Here is a 20,104-nt window from a genome sequence, read left to right on the forward strand (position 1 = left end):
AAAATGAGTCTGTGGAGAAGCTGTACCAGCAAAAGCACTGGTGACTTCTCAGCTACCAAGATAATTCACATGCACAGAGGTCCATCACAGTAGCAGCAACAGCATATGTCATATTAATTATCATTGCTGTTGTTTGTCAGCGACTGCATAAAGTGGATCAGTGGTTGGTCTAGACAGAATATAAATGTACCAGAAACTCGAGACTTTCTGCAGAATAACTTTAGAGAGGATCAGTTGTCATAGGATGCAGGTTTGTATTTTGTCGCAAATTAGAAACCGGTTAGCAAAGAGTAGGAGACCAGTTTGCAGCATGGAAGAAAGTTAATGCAGTGTGTCTCAGAAGCAATGTTCAGTATATTTAATCCCAGTAATAGTTATTCAATGGCCCAAGTTGTTTGGGCCATTACTTATATTACTTCTTCATATAGATTTTCATTTTTATCTGTCATTGTGCTTTCTACTTGGCTTGGTGAAGCATTTCCTTCAGCTTGTCTTGAATAACTTAAAAAATACATAAATATATATATATATCATCTGCAATCCTCCTGAGGCCTCACTTCCTGTTTTCCAGCTCATTACTGAATGTATTAAACAATGCCAGATTTAGGATGCAATTTGAAACATCCTGCAACAGATCTTGGATGGATGGCAGGTTGAAAAGTGAATGTCTATAATTATTTATTTTCTTTTTCTTATCAGTTTTTAATAGGTGACTGAATGTCATTTTTTTCCTTGGCTAAAAACCTTCTTGATTTTTTTTTTAATAACCTGTCCTTCCAACTGCATTATGCATTCTAAAAAGTCTTGTTCAATAAGCCTTCCAAATTTCCTTCAGAAAATTCATCACACTTTGTCTCTTTCATATCACTGATCTTGGGAATGTTTCTTTAATTTTGCCATTGTTTATTATTGTGACTATTCAGGTGTTCTTTTTGCCTTGCAGTAAGGTTTGGAGATGTTTCCCAGCACTGCTGTAGTGTCTGTTTTTAAAAATAAGTACAAAGACTGTCACTCTCAGGTTCTTGGCTTCACTGGAGTGCCTACATTTTTGTTGTTAGCAGCTCAGTCACTTCATTCTTAAGGCCTTTCACAACTTCTGGATTAATACCATCAGGTCTGGGTGACTTGTTGCTATTTAATTTATCAGTTTGTTCCAGTACCTCCTCTGTTGATCCTGGCAATGGAAGCAAAATGTTTTAAGGGCGCCTCTAGAGTAGATATCCAAAGCAAGTCACACACATATCCCTAAAAAAATCCCCATTCCAGCAGGCAGAATTACAGATTACAGACTGGTTTGTGGATGCAAGCCATATGAAACCAAAAGGGGGATTCAAATAACTCAGGTCTTTCTGCTGTTCAATGCATGGTATCGTGTCAAACCTCTTTATAATTATCACAGTCTGGAGCAGACTTTTTTCCTCAACTGTAAGCATGTATGTGCTTTATTCAATTAAGGTGGTTGACAGTCGGCTCCCACCTGCGTAGCTGTGTGCGTGGGTGATGTGTGTGCGCGCACACACACATGTAATTCCAGTTGCTGGCCCTGAGCACAGCATGATGTAATTGGAAGACAAATTTAAGCCACACTGTAGATGAAAACTAGATTATGTTGTTATTGTCACTATCTGGGTATCACTCCAAAAGTCCCTACCTCAGGCAACATCCACTCTAATTCAGCCACAAACTATTTTCCTCGAGTAATTCTTGCACTGAGCCCGACCCGCTGATGCACATGCTGCCTCCTGGCCTGAAAATCTAGGAAACAGGAGCAAACTGTCCTGAAGAACGGGCTGCGCGGGGGATCTCTCGGCTTGAATAAAGATCAGCAGCAACCAGGAGATGGACAAAACCCGCGGGCGCTGACCTCCTCGCGGCGCCCCAGCCCTTCTTCCCCCGACCGCTGTTTCCTTAGCACTCGCAAGGGGATCCAGGCGCAGCAGGAGTGCGCCGTGCCGTGCATGCTCCCCAGTGCTGCTGCTGCTGCTGCGGGAATTTTAGAGGAGCGACAGCATTACACCCATACTTTGCCCGCCAGGGCCGCGTGAAGGCTTCGCTGATTCTGGACACCCATAAAGCGGGCGGGAGGTGAGCAGCTGGGGCAGCCGATACAAGCGGGCTTGAAGGAGGGAAAGGCATCAGCCAGAGAAAAGAGCAATGCCAGCCAGCCTAAGACGTGTGTGATGGGAGCAAAAGAAAGTGCTGTCTTCATTTGCTTTGGAACAGACTCTTTCAATCCTGGACCCAAAGCTCATTAAATGTGGGGTTCCCTTCAGAGCCCCGCGTTGCCATTCCAGTGGCTGCATGACCAGATCCTTGTTCTCGCTGACGGGGCTGCGCTTTACCCCAGCAGAGGGGCAGCAGGTCTGGGCACAATCCAGGCAAAACCTAGGGATAAACCCCAGACTATACAAAACTGTGTTTTTGGCTCACTTCCACCCTGCGTGTATTAAACCAAATATAGCAAAACAAAGGTGGGGGAGGATCAAATCTGTGCTGAAGCAAACAAACAAAAATGCTTTCTCTGAAGCCTGCATAATAGATTTAATATGATTATTTTTTTGGAGGCTCTCAATCATTTTAGCTTGGCATTAATATAAATCAAATAATCCCTTGATCCAGAGAAGGCACTGACGAGACTCAGTCAAGGCTCCAGAAGGGATGTGCTCCTTAACTTGGAAAGTTGGCATATGATTTAATTTTGTTAGCAAATTTGACAGTGTCATAGGAATTTTCCAAAATCAAAGAGCCCTTTCATAGGCTTCTCTACCCAATACTTAATCCAGTGTCTAAAAATAACATTCAGCCCTCATTAATTAATGATATCAGTCTGAATAATGTCAGATTGCCTCAGAGACCTTGCTGGGATGGATGAATCACACTCTGCCGACTCCAAGGCTCTTACTCTGACAAACTGCAGTGCGTGATGATGGGCTGCTTTGCCTTGAAAGCTTTCGGCCACCAAGTCCTGTCAGCTTTCAGCCTAACCCCATTTAACGTATGTGCTGAGCACTGAGAGGCAACTCTAAGGTTAATGGGTGTCTGCGTGAGAGCGCACAGATAACACTGAGCTGCTGCAGACCAGAAGCAGACGGCACACGGGCCATGGGCCAGCTCCTCTGCTACCAGGGCAGGGACAAGTACCTGGGGCAAGAGAAGCTGCTGAGCCCAAATCTGGGCACAACAGCTGGCCTGGTGGGAGGGGGACCTGTTATCCAAAAAGTGCTAGCTTCACAACAGCCATGGCCACCTATCTTCTGACCATCAAGGTAGTACAGTTTGGATGTCCAGTTGGTCATTCAGTGAACGTGCTCCTCTGCCCCATCTGCTCAGTTGTTTATCCTTTGCTAGGAGACCATCTTCCTCACTCTCTTGGTGCTACAACATGCTAAGCAGCAGGGCGGGTCAGCCCAGCCACAACATCTCACAGATGTGCCCCTGCTGTGGCCAGGACAAAAGCTGGCCTGTTCACAGCTAGCTTGAATATCTCTGCAGAGTTGTATCAGAATGCACTTTCTTTTTTCTGCCTGATTAGCTGGTGCTGCACCTTCTCATGCACTTTGTGCAACAGAAGCAAGGAAGAACTGCAGTGATCCATTAATTTTTGAGATTCATAGCACAAACTCAAGATCATACATAGCGATGAAATGCCACGAAGAAATCTACATCTATCTACACAGGACATAATATCCCAATACAAGAACAGATGCACCAGCAGTCACTATAAATTTACAATTTTACTGAAGTCATAACTGAAAACTTCCAAACTGCTTCCAAAGTGGACTGCACTGAATATTGACATAAAACTGCTCTGTTTCTATTTGCAGCACAATCATAAACCTACTCTTCAAGCTTTCACATATTCAGATCTTCTGTATCCTGTGATAGTTGAAAGTGCAGTGACCTCTTATCTACCACTCATGATTATGAGGTTAGTAACACTTGAATAACACAATCTTTTTATGTAAATGTTGCATTCCTGGACCCTCAGGAAAAATTTACAGGCAAGACCAACAACCACATTGTTTAACATATTTAAATAAATGTTTATTCACAGATGCTCTCCCTTTTCCTTTGCAGTGACCACTGCTAGTCAGTCATGCACATTTTCTGCTATTGCTGCACCATGATTTCCCATCAGAGGCCCTCATCCTGGCACGAGTGGGCCTGACACCACAGCATAGGGCTGAACTGAAGTCTTCAAGCTCAGCATACAAACACATGTGGCATTGGTTGTGGGATCCCGGTCACAGAGGCGAAGTGTCAGAGAGACAAAGCTGGGACTTGTCTTTTTTGTTCAGTGTTTGTTTATATGCTGCACACGTTATGCCCAGTAACATGAAGCCATCAGTTTCAAGTTACAAATATATTATAACTGCCGTAAGTAATTTATTTTTCTATCATGCCTGGGAAAGTAAATCTGGCATTTTTTAAAAATCTTATTTGATGCTAATATATTTTGATTGTGACTCCAAATATATACATTTTTTATTATGAATAAGTACCATTTTGATGTGATATCCAGGGCTCTGAAAGGATTTTTACACTTAGGGAAGGGGTCTTGAGAAAGACCCATCAGACTTTAGGGACCCCATCCTGAAACAATTTTCAGTTCAGTAGGACTGATCTGAGAACAATTTGAATGTGTTATTTTCCGTAAGGCACCTTGGTTGTAAAACTGATTGACAAGTTTCATGTAAGTACATTTGTGTTTGGAAGAGGCAAATGAATCAGTAAGAAGCATTAAACCCAGGGTTAGCCATTTTATGAAAGTATTCTGAAAAATTACACTTGTGATTGCATTTGAAAATTCTGGTAATGTTAATTTCAGCACTGAAATATGATTTCTTTTAAAAGCCTTTTCCTCCATGGTCCTTGCCATAGGATCCACCCCAACATCTGGATAACAGAATCCGTGCTGACAGACTAATGCACATGTGGAGGAGTGTGTCTGCTACTTTGCCGCTTCTCAGGACAGACACATTGTCTCTCTTTCCATCTCCATGTCCCCTCCTTTTCTTTTCCCTTTCCTTTTTTTTTTTCCTTTAATAAAGCTGCACATGTCTTCCAGTTCTCTGCTATGAATGTGACCAGTATGCAATATTGCATTGCATCTACACAGAACGTCTGGCTTAGGTGATACCAAGCGATTACTGCCCGAGCTATGAATATTTGCTAGGTTATTAACCGGCACATCTGGTTCTCTCCCTAGGAGGGTGAGTTCTGCAGTGCCCCAGGAATTTCTTTCATACACCATTTTTATTAGCTTTTCAAAAGAGTATAGATTACCACTGCAAAGGAAGATTTGGGTCATTTGTGAGGATATTGGTCCCCTACCTGTTTATCATGTTTAAAAAATGAAACCAACAGAAACTCATTTTTTGATTCTTGGAATTAATCTTTTTTTTGTTTTAGGACAATCCTATTGTTCTTGTATTTGACAGGTTTGTTTAATTGAAAAATGGTTTGTGATTTGTGATAGACCTAAAATATGTTTCAGAAAGCCACAAAGGTAACATAGTTTAAAAACACAGCCCTCAAAACATTAATCTCTAATCTTAGCCTTCCCGTCAGCCTCACTCCATCATCACAAGAGAGAAGACAAAAGATGTTTCAGGCTCAGTCAAAAGAAAGAAGTGGCTCCAGAGAGCAAATTTATCTACTTTGCCCATACATGGAAATTATGCAGGTATTACATACAATGGAAATTTATTATATTACTACAATTTCCCATGTGGATATCCCTATTTCAGTAATGTAAAAGTGTTCTTTTCTGATTTTGCTTGTGTCACTTCCGAAGTAGTTTAAGAGAACTACTGGGAAAATTGCTTTTCTTTTCTTATTGAAAAAAGTGTCCACATGGGGGAGGTACAGAGGTAACTCTCCAAAACTTTCATTCCACTGTCCTAGAGAGATTCAGTACCTCTGGCCAAAGCTCTCCTGAAGCAAAGATGGGAAAAAAGAGCTCAAATATATCCCTACCTACCTCAAACCCCTCTTTTCCAGGAGGAACTTTTCTCTAACAGTTAGTTATCTGAAACTGTTGCTGCAGACCTAAAATACAGAAAATATTCTCCCTGTAGAGCTAAGCAAGTACAAAAAGAAGTGCTTGCTGGAATTGTTATTCAAATCCTTTTGGATCCATTTGAGGCCAGATTTTTGGAAGCTGTCGGTACTCACCAGCTTCCACTGTTCTGAATGGGAATTGTTTGGCATTTACAGCCTTCGAAGGGCTGGTACTTCATGTAGGTGTTTAAATGGGAGCTCTGCTCTCCACTAACCTTTAGCAATTTCCTTTGGCTAGACTGATCATCCAAAAATATCACATTATAAAGACAAACTTGTAAGCACTCTCAGAAAGCATATTTTAAAATTGTATGCATAAATAGTGCACACTACTCCACCCTGGAAAAAGAAACAAGATTCCGTGATTTCCCTGACCCAGGGGCAAAAAGTTCACAAACATCAATAAATTCATGCAATGAAAACAAAAACAAAACTAAAGTTCCTTATTATGGAAATGCAGACAGTGAAAGTTAAATGCATCAGATGAAATTTTAAATATTATCAAAATAAATGGGATGTCAACTCTAAGCCATGAATTATAAAACCAAATAAATTAAAGTCAATAGAAATAAAGATCTTCTCACCTCCTCAAGTCTGAATCTTCTCAAAAGCCCACCATGGCAGCAATAGACTTGGCATTATTCAGTCAGCTCCAGTCTTAAAAATAACCGCCATTTACTTGGTCCACTAAAGTTCATGGAAATCCTTACTGTTTTTTTTGTAATGCTTTGTTGTGCCTATAAATTGCATTGTCTTCTTAAGGCTTCCTGTCCTGCAAACAGAGGCACTAGCACAGCGATTCAACTGAGATTGTTTTTCTCCCTCTTCTGCTGCTTTTATTTAACCCAAAAAAGAAAGAGAGAGAGAGAGAGAGAAAGAGAGAGAGAGAGAGAAATGGTAGAAGTTCCTTACAGGAGTTGGAAGAAGACACCTGCAGGCAATTTAACATGAGGGTTTGTTTCTGTGTCAGCTGGCAACCCCTGGATAACTCTGTCATGTAACTTATATGCTAAAACATGATGTAGGACAACCAGTGAGATGGGTAAATATGGCAACACATCAGTTTTATTTGATTAAGATTTATACTTTTTCAAAGGGAGCAGCCCTGCCATAAACTATGAAAACAAATAAAATCCTGTAGCTAAAGGAACATCCTACTCTGCGTCACCCCAACAGAACTGATCTTCATCAAACCCTGCACACTGCAGTGCATCAAAGTCTCTCCTTTCCTTGTAATGCAATTTGAAGAGCAACTGAAAGGAGGGGTTTTTTTCAGACAAGCAGGGAAATTGCTCCATTCCTTTCATGGGGAACAATCCCTCCCAGCAGTCCCCTTCTGAATCAGTAAGAATCTAGCTTGTATTCCTTTAAGGCCTACAGCAGCTGAACGTGGATGGGCTCATGCAAGAGACATGCCAAGCCTTAAATTTGTGCCTCAGTTCATTACTTCCTGCCAATTTTGAAAGGATGTTCAGAAATATAGACTAGTAGCTAAAGAGAGCTCTTGAGATAGCCCTGCTCACAAAGTCCCCCCATTCCATGTGTTTAATTTCCTCCCAGTTAGACAAATCTGGTCAAGTGAGCAATGCTTATTCATTCTGTTCTTGCATCAGATCTTATATATTCTGACATTTATAGCTGTGCATTTAAACTGAGGCACTGATTAGATGCAATTGTTAAAATTATCCTCCTCCCCCTTTCTCTTTGTGTGTATGGTTTGGTTTGCATTATTAGCAATTTAAAAATCAATCTTGGAGTTAAATGTTTAATGATATAATTGCTTCTGTTGCCTAAATTTGTTTAGTTTGTGCTTTATTAGCATGTAATAACTGAAAGTATATTTTCCTCTGTCTGAGTTAATGATGTCTGCTGTGATTGCTCTCTGTGAGCCCACTGGCTGCAGTTCTAGGACAATTCTAAGAGAATTGGAAAGATTTTCTGAAGCTGTAACTAAGGAGTAGGCAGCTTCCCTTAGTTTCTCTAATTGAATGAATTTGAACTCTAAATTGGCCTCTGCTTTGAGCTTTAAATTTTTTTTGTTTTTTCTAAGGTCATTTTGAGGACTTCTTAGTCTAAACTTTGGGGCAGGAAAGCTCTGCTGTCCCAGATCCAGGACACACATGCCAGTTGGGTCCCAGCCATGCAGCACAGTTTGCTCTGCAGCCCTTGTCCCCCAGTTTTCTCCAAAGAGGGGATGTGCAGGAGAGCACTGCAGTTCCTTGCCTGCTCACATAAATGTGTTGCTCACATAAATGTGTTCCTTTCCTTGGAAAGGAAACTTGGAGGCTGTGAGGAAGGAAGGTGGCATAGCTATCTGTCTCCTGTTGACAACGCAGTAAGCACTGCACCTCAAGTGCCTGCAGAGATCACATGTAGTCCTGCCGTGCAAGTGTCAGCAGTGTACTCGATCTAGAGACACCAGGTTGGGTTTGGGACACGGCTGTTCCTGCATGGCCTGCATCAACTCGATCTAGCTCCTGCTTTCCAATGGACTAGTGTGTAAAACGCTATGTTGATAGCATTTTATTACTTTGGAGCTGGCATGTTCAGAAAGGACTTGGGTATCCCCCTGGTTCTGTGTTTATATTGAGGATATTCCATGTAAGGTGGGTTTCAGCTCATCTAGTGATGAGCTATCTAAAAGTCCTCCAGTTCCTAATTTAATCTATTACTACAGACTCCCTCTACAAACAGTGGAAGGACACGGGCACTTCCAAGGTCAATTCACTCATCTGAAGAGAGGGCCCAAAACCTGCTTAAACTAAACACCAACTAAAAGCAGTTGAAGTTAGGCAAGTGTCTTGTCCACTGTATCCCCAGGCTCTCTCTAATCATTTGCCATTTTGACATTCTCCCACTAGAATCTGTTTTCCTCCCCTGAGGGCATGAAGCAAATGTCACAGTTTGCAATGTCAGGCCCTGTGACAAAACTATAAACATAAGACACAAAGGTAAAAAGGGCTACACATTTGGGGACTAAAAACACTCTCCAGTTCCTAGCTTTTCCCCTAGGGGTGGTGGCAAATAAATCTGGTGTACATTCAGATTCCTGATGTACTTAGATTACCACTGATTGAAGCTAATATACCATAATATATTCTTGATAAGTGTTACACCTACTAGAGATGTCTATGCATTGCTCAGTGCTAGGACTGGCTATGCTGGACACAGGAATTCTCACGTTTGCAGAATTCCTAGCACGTTATTCACAGCTGTTACCTCTGCCAGATTTCTAGGTTCCTGGAAAATCTCTATATATGACCAAGGCAGTATGGACAAATAATTATGTAAGCTCATCCTGGAAGGCTCTCAGCAAATCACAGATTTATCTACCTCATTTTCAGGAGTATTTTGCTGAATTTGAAATAGTAGGTTAAACAGTCCTGCCTAACTTTTACTATTCAAAGAGGTGATAAAGACTATCAGTAAGTTTATCTTTGATCCAAGGTAATCAAAGGCAATATGCAATATATGATGTGCATGCCAAACACTCACCCTCAGCAGCAGAAGAATTGATCCCTTTTATGTCACACAGAAAGAAAGGAAAAACACTAGAAGCAACTAGAATAAGTGATAGCCTAGGCATGTATGGGACGTAGTAAATTAGAACTAATGTACATTGGTTGAGTTTCACGGTGTTGTAAACACAGAGGGTAATATTTGGGGGTTTCAGGCTGTTAGGCAGCAGAAAGCTTATGGTAGCTTTTCTGAGCAGGACCTAGTAATGAAGGAAACAGATGCTAGAGCTTCTTGGGTACAGAGCTCACTAGAATGATATACATGGATATTTAGCGGGGCAGCACTGGTCCTCTGTTGATCTTTTGTGTTTTTCTCAGAGACAAAGGAGAAGGTGCACATTTTTGGCAAATAAATGAACTTACACCAAGAAAACACTTCTCAAATAGAATCAGTTTCTTTTTGTAATGAAACACACCTGGCAGTACCCAAATACTGGCTACTGGTTTGAGCCAGAGGGGAAATATTTTTTTCACAGTGAGAATTTGGCTTGGCTTGGGAAAGAACACTAAGTCTGAAAACTTCCTACAGAACAACAGTCAAAGACTTATGACAAATAATTAAATATCAAGTTGGTGGAGGTATCTAATCAAACAGCCATAAATCTTTATGAGGTAATGTCTGAATTAATGAGCTAAAAAGAGGGATTAAACAGCACAGCAGTGAAAGAGCTGATATAACACTTTTAAGTCAACTTTGTGACACCAGCAGGACTGGTGAAATAAACTAAAGGAGTTTGAAGAAATTAGAAAATGGATAGAAAATAATGAAACAAGATTTCAGATTTAAGGATGATGGTTGTCAACATGAGTCTACAATATGAAATCAAAAAAAAAAAAAAAAGAGAGAGAGATAGAAGAGAGATTTTCTGAGCAGCATATGCAGAAGAAACACATCACCAGGCTTGGAAGCAGCTCTCCCTGTCCATGAACTGCTGGAGCAACAGCCCTCGAAACATGGCTTTCAGGGGCTTTCAGTCTGGGAAGTGTTACCAGAGAAGGGCAGCATGGTGATTTGTGACCAAGCAACTAGTCAGAAGTAGGATTGGCTACAGCTGCAATGGCAAAGGGGAGGCTGCCTCTCCCCATCACCTGGACAGAGTGAGCAGAACTAATGTGGACAGGCTGAGGGATAAGTCACATTTCCCCTGAGCACTCTCTCTACATCTGCCCCTTCTTTGGCAAGGTCAGGAGTAAAAGCAGTGTGAAATTGAAGGCCATTGGACGTGTACAGGCCAGATACACAAAGGCTGAGCAAAGAGGGGAGTAGGGTAGCTGAGCATGAAGAAATTCTTCATGTTGATGAGTTGTGTGGAACAATTTTTCAAGAAAGGTTAAAAAGTAAAGATCCTGTTGCTTGGGATCTTTATGGCCAGATCAAGGCAAAATGCAAATCCAACGCACATTAAATAGTAATCCCTGTCTTACTGGGAGATATGCTATTTGTGTGAGGATAGTCTTGAGCAGATGGCTCCACTTGCCAAAGAAGGAAGAGACGACCATTGCAGCCATTCATGCCCATGGGCTGCCCAAACGCTGCCCCAGGGGAGCCCCCCAGGTGCCCCTTCTCTCTGGTGTTTCACTTCAGCCACATGCAAGAGGCAGTGCCTTCTCTTTACCAAATACAGCACGGCCGCTTGAGCTAATCGTGTTGTTGGCTGCTGTTCCCTGTAATGGCCAAGACCGTGGAACGAGGAGAAACCTGCATTGGCAGTGGGTTTGGGAGAGCTACAGGCAGCAAAACAAGCTTGTGGTTTGGGAGCCCTCAGTCCGACTCCAGGGTCTGGAGCTGAAAAAGAAGAGGAGGAATCTTTCCAAGAAGATTTTTCTTCTTCTTTCCAAGCCTGACTGTTTTCGTCCCTGTCCCAGTCAGTCTTGTCTGTCCTTCCTCACTTCTCCTGCTCATATCTCCTCCCCACTCTCAGCTTGCCACCTTAGCTCCAGTTTCCATGGCCTTCTGCTCTATGATTTCTACCCAGCAGCAGTAGAAATATTCAAACTTTTAACTGTCTGGCAGACTACAGAAGTGACATTTGAATACATCTGATTCCATACAACAAAGGGTTAGTGTAAAACATATATATCAGCCAGGGCATTAAAAATGCATTTGCTACTCTTTAGTTTGCTCTTTCCTGCTTATGAAAAAGATAATTTTTGTTTAAAAATGGCCTCACTTAAGGACTTATCCATGCCATTAGTCCCCAGAACAATAGAGATTAAAGTCTCTAGACCATCCCCTATCAAAATAACATACTTTTCTTTGAACATGTCATTAACACTGTTTTCCATCTGGCTGTTGGCAGCAATCTTGGATTTGCTCCGAAATGCTGAAAGTTCATCAATTATAGTACACAGAAGCCATTATCTCTCTTTTCCTTTAGCAAGGAGTTTTTTGCTCAGGCAGCAAGAAGGAGGTAGAGTTCAAGAAAGGAAAAAGAAGAATTCATTCACGTAAACCCTTTGGCAATCATTTGGTCACAGTCCAGAATTCAAAACTTTCGAGAATTAAATCACAGTTTCTGCAAGAAGGAGAATTTAGTGTTCAAATACAGTAGTGATTCTGTCATTCTCATGTAACTGATGTATGTTGACAGGGAATGGAAAAAACATCAGATTTTAACCCCAGCAGTCTGGGAGCCAGGTGAATGAACAAATAGGAGAATACTGGTGCAGAGAAGTGTCAGGCAAATTTGTGTTAAACTTGGTTCCTTCATTTTACGAGAACCCAGAATAAGCCATGACTATCATTCAAACAAGGTTTAACAACTGTGATCCAGCTAGCATAATTAGAAAGAAGCTCTGTGCAACTGAAACAGCGCTGTTATCCTGTCAGTAAAAAAGCATGGAAAAAGCTTTCTGAGTTTTGCCAGAATAATGAATGCAGTACACAGTGAGGGGTAAGCAAAGGAGATGGGACTTACAGCTACTCAGTAACTACAGCTTTGGTGACTGCTTGCTTTCCACATCCTTTTCCACATCTGTCACTGAGGGGCATTTGTTACCCACGAGATGAGAGCATGCATGCAGCAGTTATCATGGAGCAGCTGTCAGGCAGCAAGTTCATAGCCTAGATAACCCGCAGTAGCTTGTTCACCTCAGTACCCTCAGGCTAAATACACATTCACATAGCTAGAGGCCATTACAACAAGATGTCCATTGGATCATCATTGCTTCATACCTTTAAGAGTCTTTAGCCAACAACTATCAGGAATCATTTTTTCCATATTTTTTGGAGGGGAAGGGAGTGTGTTATTAAATTCACTACAGGGGTGACATACTGTGATACAGTACTCCACATGGATTGCCTGCTCAACTATGTCGCAATGTGTAAACCATTAGCTTACTTCACATGTGACTTTGGGCAAATCTCTTTGCATCTTTGGCTCAGATATCCATGCTCTCACTCTTAGCTGAGCTGATGAAATCTCGTTTTCTAAGCAATGAAACTAGTACATTAGCAACGGAAGACATCCGCAAGGACTAGGCTCTTAACCTAGTCAAGATCCCAAAGATAGGTGGGAGGAAAAGCCGGGCCTTTACAAGCCAGTAAAATAAGGATAATAATAATTCCTACCTCCTTCTTGTCCCCTACGTCTTTGTAGGTAGAGACTGTATTGTGGATACAACACTTCCAGCATAATAAAGTCCTGGATCCTATTTAGAGTTTTGGTTCCAGGAAAAACAACAGAGTGTATCAGACCCAGAATATGCTCTTTCATAAATAACACGAGAGAAAAAAGTCAGATTTAACCATAAGATGACAAATTAGGTACACACAGCAGCATATTTACACTGTCACAACTTGAAATCCAACCATTCTGTGGTCAATAAAGGGGCTCAGGAATCAATACTTCCTTTAGCAAAATGGGACACTGAGCATGGACATGTGCATGTGCCACCTAATTCACAACCCAGGCACTCAAGCTCTAAACCCTGGAGTAATTTTTAGAAATTGCTATACAGTATTTTTCTTATTTTTTCTGAGAAAACAGATTTTCCTTCACTGTAGTGTTAGTTACAGTTTTCAGATTTGGTAACTTCAGTTCTGTAGATTCAGAGGGAACAACCTGCTAGTTACATCCACAAAACAAATGGAGTTCTGCAGGTGCTAATCAGCTGAATTTGGCTCAAGGTGTCTGATGCCCTTTGAGAAATTTTATAAAAAAAATGTCTTCCTATCTGGAACATAAAGTGTCCTTTTTTTTTTTCAACTTCTGAAAGGTAAAATCGGGCTACACAATCTACAGGCACCTCTGCTCAGCTATTGCCATTCACTTGTCTCTTCAGTTATCCCAGGTCTCAAGACCATCACCAAGGAACAGAAAAACTGGACCACTTAAATATACTCAAATCAAATCATCTGCTGGCATAAATCATCCTTGCTTCAGTGAACCATACCCATTTACTCCAAGGTAAAATTTATCCTGATAAATGCAGTCTTTTCATTACCTACAGAGCAGTACTTTGGCCTCTTCCTCTCCCAGTGAGCACAAAAGGAACAGCAATAACTCATTTCTTCCTGAAAATTGGTTCCCTAAATCCTCCCACAGTGATGACACGAACTAACTAAAGCCAGATAAACATTTGATCTTTGCAAATGAGGCTGCTGAAAGCTGAATTTAACCTTTAAAAAATAAAAGTTTTTTTAAATGGTTAGCTGTGACCACTGACAATGCATACTCCAAAACAAAACATGTGAATCTCAGGTACTATTTGCACAGTGTTTCTAGGTCTATCTTATAAGAACTAGAGTTTAATGAATAAAAGAGCAAAAAAGTTGCATTAAAAAATTTGTGTAAATGACAATTAATCTTGCCCATACAAAGAGACTACCTAGCCACTGACTTCTTGAAAACATCTCCAACCTGTCTTTTGAGTTTGATGAGCTAATTCTTGTTAAGATGTTTTAATTAATACTAGTCTAAGTAGCTAGTACCTTAGGTAGCTCCCAAACAACTACCAAGGAACTGCACATTTTGTCTGAAATTAAGTAATTAGGTTGAAGGGCAAAGATTGAACCTTCAGGTGAAAATGGTGTTCAGTATTTCATGGAGCACTCTATTTGGAAAGCTAGCAAAAATTATGCCTTTTCTAGATTTGACCCTTAATATGCCAATACAAGAGATCTACTTTTACTGTTTTTGCAAATTTCTATCAGTGACAAAAAGACCTTGGTCCCTTGAAACCATAGACAAAAGTCTTCCTTAATATTATGTTTAACATCAAAAATTGTATAGCTGCCTATTAAAGTAACTGCCTCTTTCAGTGGTTTGGCCAGAGCAAGAGGCAATGTCGGTGTTGGTTGCAGAGAGTCTTATCTATAAACTCCTCTCCAATTTGCAGGCTCATTAAAGCAAAACTATTTTCAAAGAGTGAGGGAACACACAAACTTTGTTATAAACATCAGTGCCTTTTACCAAAGCCCTTTCATCCATTGAAAGCTGCCTAAATGATTGTCCAAAAAGAATTTGTTTGTTCTAATTAGAGTTTACTGGATAGCAAGAATCCATTGGTCTTGCTTTAAATCACATAAACACTTCTTTTCTTAGCAGTTTGCCACTACTCTAAATTCATGCTACTATTTTAAGCCTTTAGCAGTAGCAATCCCTTTTAAACTAGGGCCCTCATCCAGCAAACAGTTGGTCACACACTCAGTTTTATCAACGTGGATCGTCTTATTTCAGTGGGTCAGTTCACTCATAGGCACTAAACGCATGGAACTGCTTGAAGATCAGGGCCAAAATTCCCCACATCGTGTTGAACTGGAACAAAAGGTCTGACTAGAAGAATGTCCTCATTTTTCTTCCTGTCCTCATCAAATGTTTCTGTTCATTATGTCTGGGCAAAACATATTCCTTTGATTCAGGTGAAACTACACATCAAGGAGCAACAGGAAAGCAGGAAAAGTGTTCACAATACCAATTATGAATGCTCTATCCAAGCTGAAAAAAAGTAAAGCTTAATCTTTACTAGATATGGAATGAAGCTGCCCAATCAAAATGTGGGCACATCTTAATACTTTCAAAACATTCCCAAAATTGGATGGAATCTGGACATTCTGAAATGAGATACAAGAGCCGTGAGACTGGTTACACTTTCTTCTGGTGGCAGGAAATGTTTTCAAAATAGCCCACATGAAAACTCACACAATGCAAATGAATCACCCTTACTGCAAAAAGATATCTGTGAGTATTCATATTGGCCACACTTATTTGTCTTCCGCATTAATTATTTGCACATGTTCAGGCTGTCATATCTTAATAATTCAGACACTCCTAGAAAGTGGTCTTCAAAGGCACAGCTCTAAATGTGCAGGAATGAGGCTGGGTCCACTTATTCAAGGAAATAAAAGAAACAACATCATGTGACATACCTGATGAAATACAGTTGGACAAAATCATGTCAAGGATGACTATAATGAACCCAATGTGCCATCACCACAGCAAATCACCACAGACAGAACAGACTGTGACACCAGATAATTTTTCTTATTGCCCATGCATGACTCTTTCTTATGGCTAATTTTTAAGCCTGTAGTTAAGTCTACTTTTAGAGCTTAAATGAACAGAGTATCCATGGCAGCTTTCAGAAGAATGTTTATACCGAAGTAAATTCCTTAATTGCATTAACAGAAATTGGAAGGATTTTATGTTTATTTGGCTAGTTTTACTATTCTAAACACAGTAAGAAAATAGTTAAAGTATTTGCCTCTCTCACTCCCCTTTTTAATGTAACAGCAACTTATGCATGTTATACTGCTGAAAGAAAGATTCCTACAGGGTTCCTTGAACACAAGGGCAGAGATTTTTATGCAGTTCTTCCATGCTAACCGAAAAACACAAAAGCATTGCACATATACAGTAGATGTTATTGAAAATGCTGTTAGATATGTAGCTTTCTTAGGACTGATTCAAATTTAGTTCAGCAAACTCCTAACAACCATTCCTGGGATGTCAGACTGTGCTTGCTTGTTGCCTAAGCCATGAGGGAAAGATGACCGACTCTTACTGGCAGCTTATCAGAACTGCTCCCTATTAGACTTGCTGCAAAAAAGATGCACATTTATGCAACTTGCCCTCTCCAATTCAATTTTTTACCAATTTCTCTTGGTAAAAAACCCTTCCTGAAATGCTATTTTTACCAGAAAGCGTAAAACTGAGTTCTTCTTCATATTGCTTTTCGTCTCTGTGGACATTTAGAAAACATGAACAGGTATTAAATGCCCTTAAAATTTTTGGATTATTTCTATTTTAATTCTAGGTGACTAGATACATTAAGGGAGGTTTGTTTTGGGGGGGTGTTTTTATGCTCATTCCGTAAAAACAATTGAGCACCTTAAGACTGTGAAAAATGTTGAGTTTTGGAAAATTTGAAGGGAGGGAAGGGAAGAGATCTTCCATCACTGCCTGTCATTCTAGTATCTAAACACAATCCAAAAATGCTGTAGAGTTGTACAGAGAAGTTTTTTCATTCTCTACCTTTTTACAGGAAAAGTGAGTTATTTAAAATAATATTTCCATTTCATTCAATTAAAATAAGTTGAAAAATAATTTTTTCTATAGATAGGTGATGTCTGGTAGATAGCAGCTGATTGAGAAGAAACTCCACGAAAGATGTTGCAGAAAAAAATAAGTTCAGGGAAAGATAGGAAGACTGACAAACAGAAAGATAGAAAGAAAAAAAAATGAGCTTTTTCCTTATAATCTGCCTGTGTCTGATCTACTTAATGGATTACATCACTCTTATTAAACCAGCAGCCTAATGGTTAAAAGTTGGTTTAAAGTTAATAAACCATTTTCAGAAAGGCTAACCCATGTCAACGACAAACACTCAGTTTCATATGAGCTGTAAATCAGGATCAATTGGCTTTTCACACCTATGGCATTGCTACATGAGTCTCTATTTTCTGAAAAAGAATTACTGGTCTTCAAGAAGGTAATCTGGAATTTATCATTTCCAAAGCAGCCAGGAAGCCCTTTCCAAACAAAACCTTTAGATGATATAATAGGCAGGCAGAAATAGCATATCCCCCACACTGCATGTGAGTTTGTGAGGCTCACATGCTGCACTATATGTGAAATATCTAAACTGTATTGTTCTTAGTGCTACACCATCAGCATCGCCTCGTAAGTCTAGCAGGTTCCTATATATAACTTCAGCAATGAAGCTGAAAACATAGTACAACACCTTCTGAAATGTAGCTAAACAATGTTATTTTCAAAGCTGTAACAGTTCAATGTCTCTACTCCTATGATTCACATAAAACTAAACACTGAATCTTTTCAAAGGGATTTTTGTTCTGCTTTGAATTTTTTTATTACGGTCATTTTCCTTCTGCTGAGGTAAATTCAGTGTTTGCCACTGACTTCTAAGGAGCAGAACTGGGAATATATGAATTCAATGTTTCAGGTAGACATACTTATCAAGCATGCTAAATATTAAAGGACAACAAAAGTTTCCTAATCTAAAAAGAGTAATCCTCAAAATATCTATGTACTTCAAACATATCAGAACAGGTGTCAAACACAAAGACTGCATGACTGACTCATACAATAGCATATAAATATCGAGAAATAAAAGAGCCAGTGCCATACAGCAGCAAAATTTATAAAAACACAACAACCCTGCAATATGCATATACACTCTTTAATTTTATCACTCTCAAAACATCTGAAGACTCACAGTAAACAGGAAACTAACCTTGATGTGAGCTGCTGGATCTGGGACAGTCTGAATCATGTCCTTTAACAGGTCAACGTGTTTACCAGAAGCTCAGACCCCAAGGCAGCTGCATAACCAAAGAAACAAAAGTCAGATGTTTATATTTTTAAAGTTTATTTTCAACAGAAATCTCTTATCTTTTTACAGCCAGAAAATCATCTTTCCTTCCCCAGACACAGTACAAGAAGCAGTATGGCTGAAGCTCTAAGACATGCTTCCATGAAGTCTATTAGGGTATACTTCATCCAATTGGCCCTGAATTTCTTATGGAAAATTCATATCTGTCTGTAATGGATGATTTTCTGGAAATATGAACTACAAGATGCAATCTGTACTGCATGGATCCATTATCCATCAGGGACATCAGGGATTTCTACCATCCTTTCTTCCCAATTTAGAAATATAGAGCAGGAACAGGACAGATCTGGAGCTGATATAAACAAATATAAATAAGTATTGCTCCCATTCGCAGTAGCTACAAATCTGATCCAGCCATTCAATTAACAGCAATTCAGAGCACAGATCCTCTGAGATCCCTTATCAATGTCCAGTAATAAGTGCAGAGGGATGGAAGGATGGGGGTATGCATGTGCTTGCATGTGCATGGAATGGGGGACAATTAACATAATTTAAATATATATCTATATAATTAAAATAATATAAAGTACCGCTCAAGAACTAGAATATCAGCTATGGGCTAGTAAGTTGGGACTGATAGGAAGGAAACAAGAAAGTATATGGAAAAATGTGGGACTGCGAATGTCTTTTAAAGTAATCTGTTTTTTTCTCCATTCTCCCTGAAAGCCTGGAAATTCCCATTTCTCACAGAAGAGATTTCCTTTGCCCATGACCTTGAACTTCTTTCATCTTTTAAAGTGGCAAGGCACTATCAGAAAAATACTTTTTTTTCCTCAGCATTGGTTTTTCTATTTCATTATCTGCTCTCACATCTACACTAACTTGCAGATCAAATTGCAGATAGCTTTTATCTGTTTACTTGGGCGAAACGTTGATAGACGAACTGGCACTGAGTTGCAATTTGCCCCAGAAGCAGTCCTCCTGATGTAAGAAAGCCATTTATAAACTATAGTACTACACAGTGCAATTAAAGATATCACAGTTTAGATCTTAGAACATTTCCCCCTTACTACTTAAAGGAGTGAGCTTTGTTCCCATTCAGATCAATGAAAACTAAGTACTTAATTCTTAAATCATCTATCAGAGAAACCCGATCACAAGCCAAATTCTCATTTAAATTGACTTTTTATACACTTTCCTCATCTCTCTGTGGATGATCAAATGGGACACTGATGCCATGGTTCTAAGTGAAGATTTTTCTTTCCACAAAACTTAAATATCTTCAAAAGCAATAGACACTTGTTTTGGTAAAAGTAAACTTTCAACAGTGACGTTGTTCAGATTTGAGTCATATAGAAAAACTAACAACACTGCAGTGCCTTTCGGTTTCCCCTTCTCCCTTCCCTAGCAAATCCACGCCTGCTGTACTATTCATTGGATTTAAGTTCTCAAAATATCATACACAGAATCTGGAAGCTACTAAATTTCAATCAAACTGAACAGAAAAATATTTTAAACCATAGTGTTAGATCATGTTTTCACAGTTTTCATACTTCCATCATTGTGTTACCATAATGGTAACTGAGTCCCAGGAATGCAGAAACATGAAGCCTGTCAAGGAAAAAAACGGACTTACTTACACTGCATCTGTGTAATTTCTACCACTCTACAGGGAATTCTGTTTGCTTAGCATGCAAGTATGCACTGGGTGTCTCCTCCCTACCTGT

At 39.9% G+C, this 20,104-nt stretch overlaps 1 protein-coding gene across 4 annotated transcripts in view; it reads right to left on the reverse strand.

Annotated features, from left to right (window-relative positions):
- ERG (ETS transcription factor ERG) overlaps positions 1-20,104 on the reverse strand; it is a 144,148-nt gene that overhangs the window by 86,357 nt on the left and 37,687 nt on the right. For all 4 annotated transcript variants that reach the window (XM_062598960.1, XM_062598969.1, XM_062598932.1 and 1 more), the window contains exon 2: positions 18,279-18,366. In XM_062598960.1, the coding sequence (XP_062454944.1) occupies positions 18,279-18,317 (39 nt within the window). In that variant the 5' untranslated portion in view covers positions 18,318-18,366. The remainder of the gene's footprint in view (positions 1-18,278; positions 18,367-20,104) is intronic.

The sequence above is a fragment of the Rhea pennata genome, chromosome 1 (genome assembly GCF_028389875.1).
Source record: "Rhea pennata isolate bPtePen1 chromosome 1, bPtePen1.pri, whole genome shotgun sequence".
Lineage (NCBI taxonomy): Eukaryota > Metazoa > Chordata > Aves > Rheiformes > Rheidae > Rhea > Rhea pennata.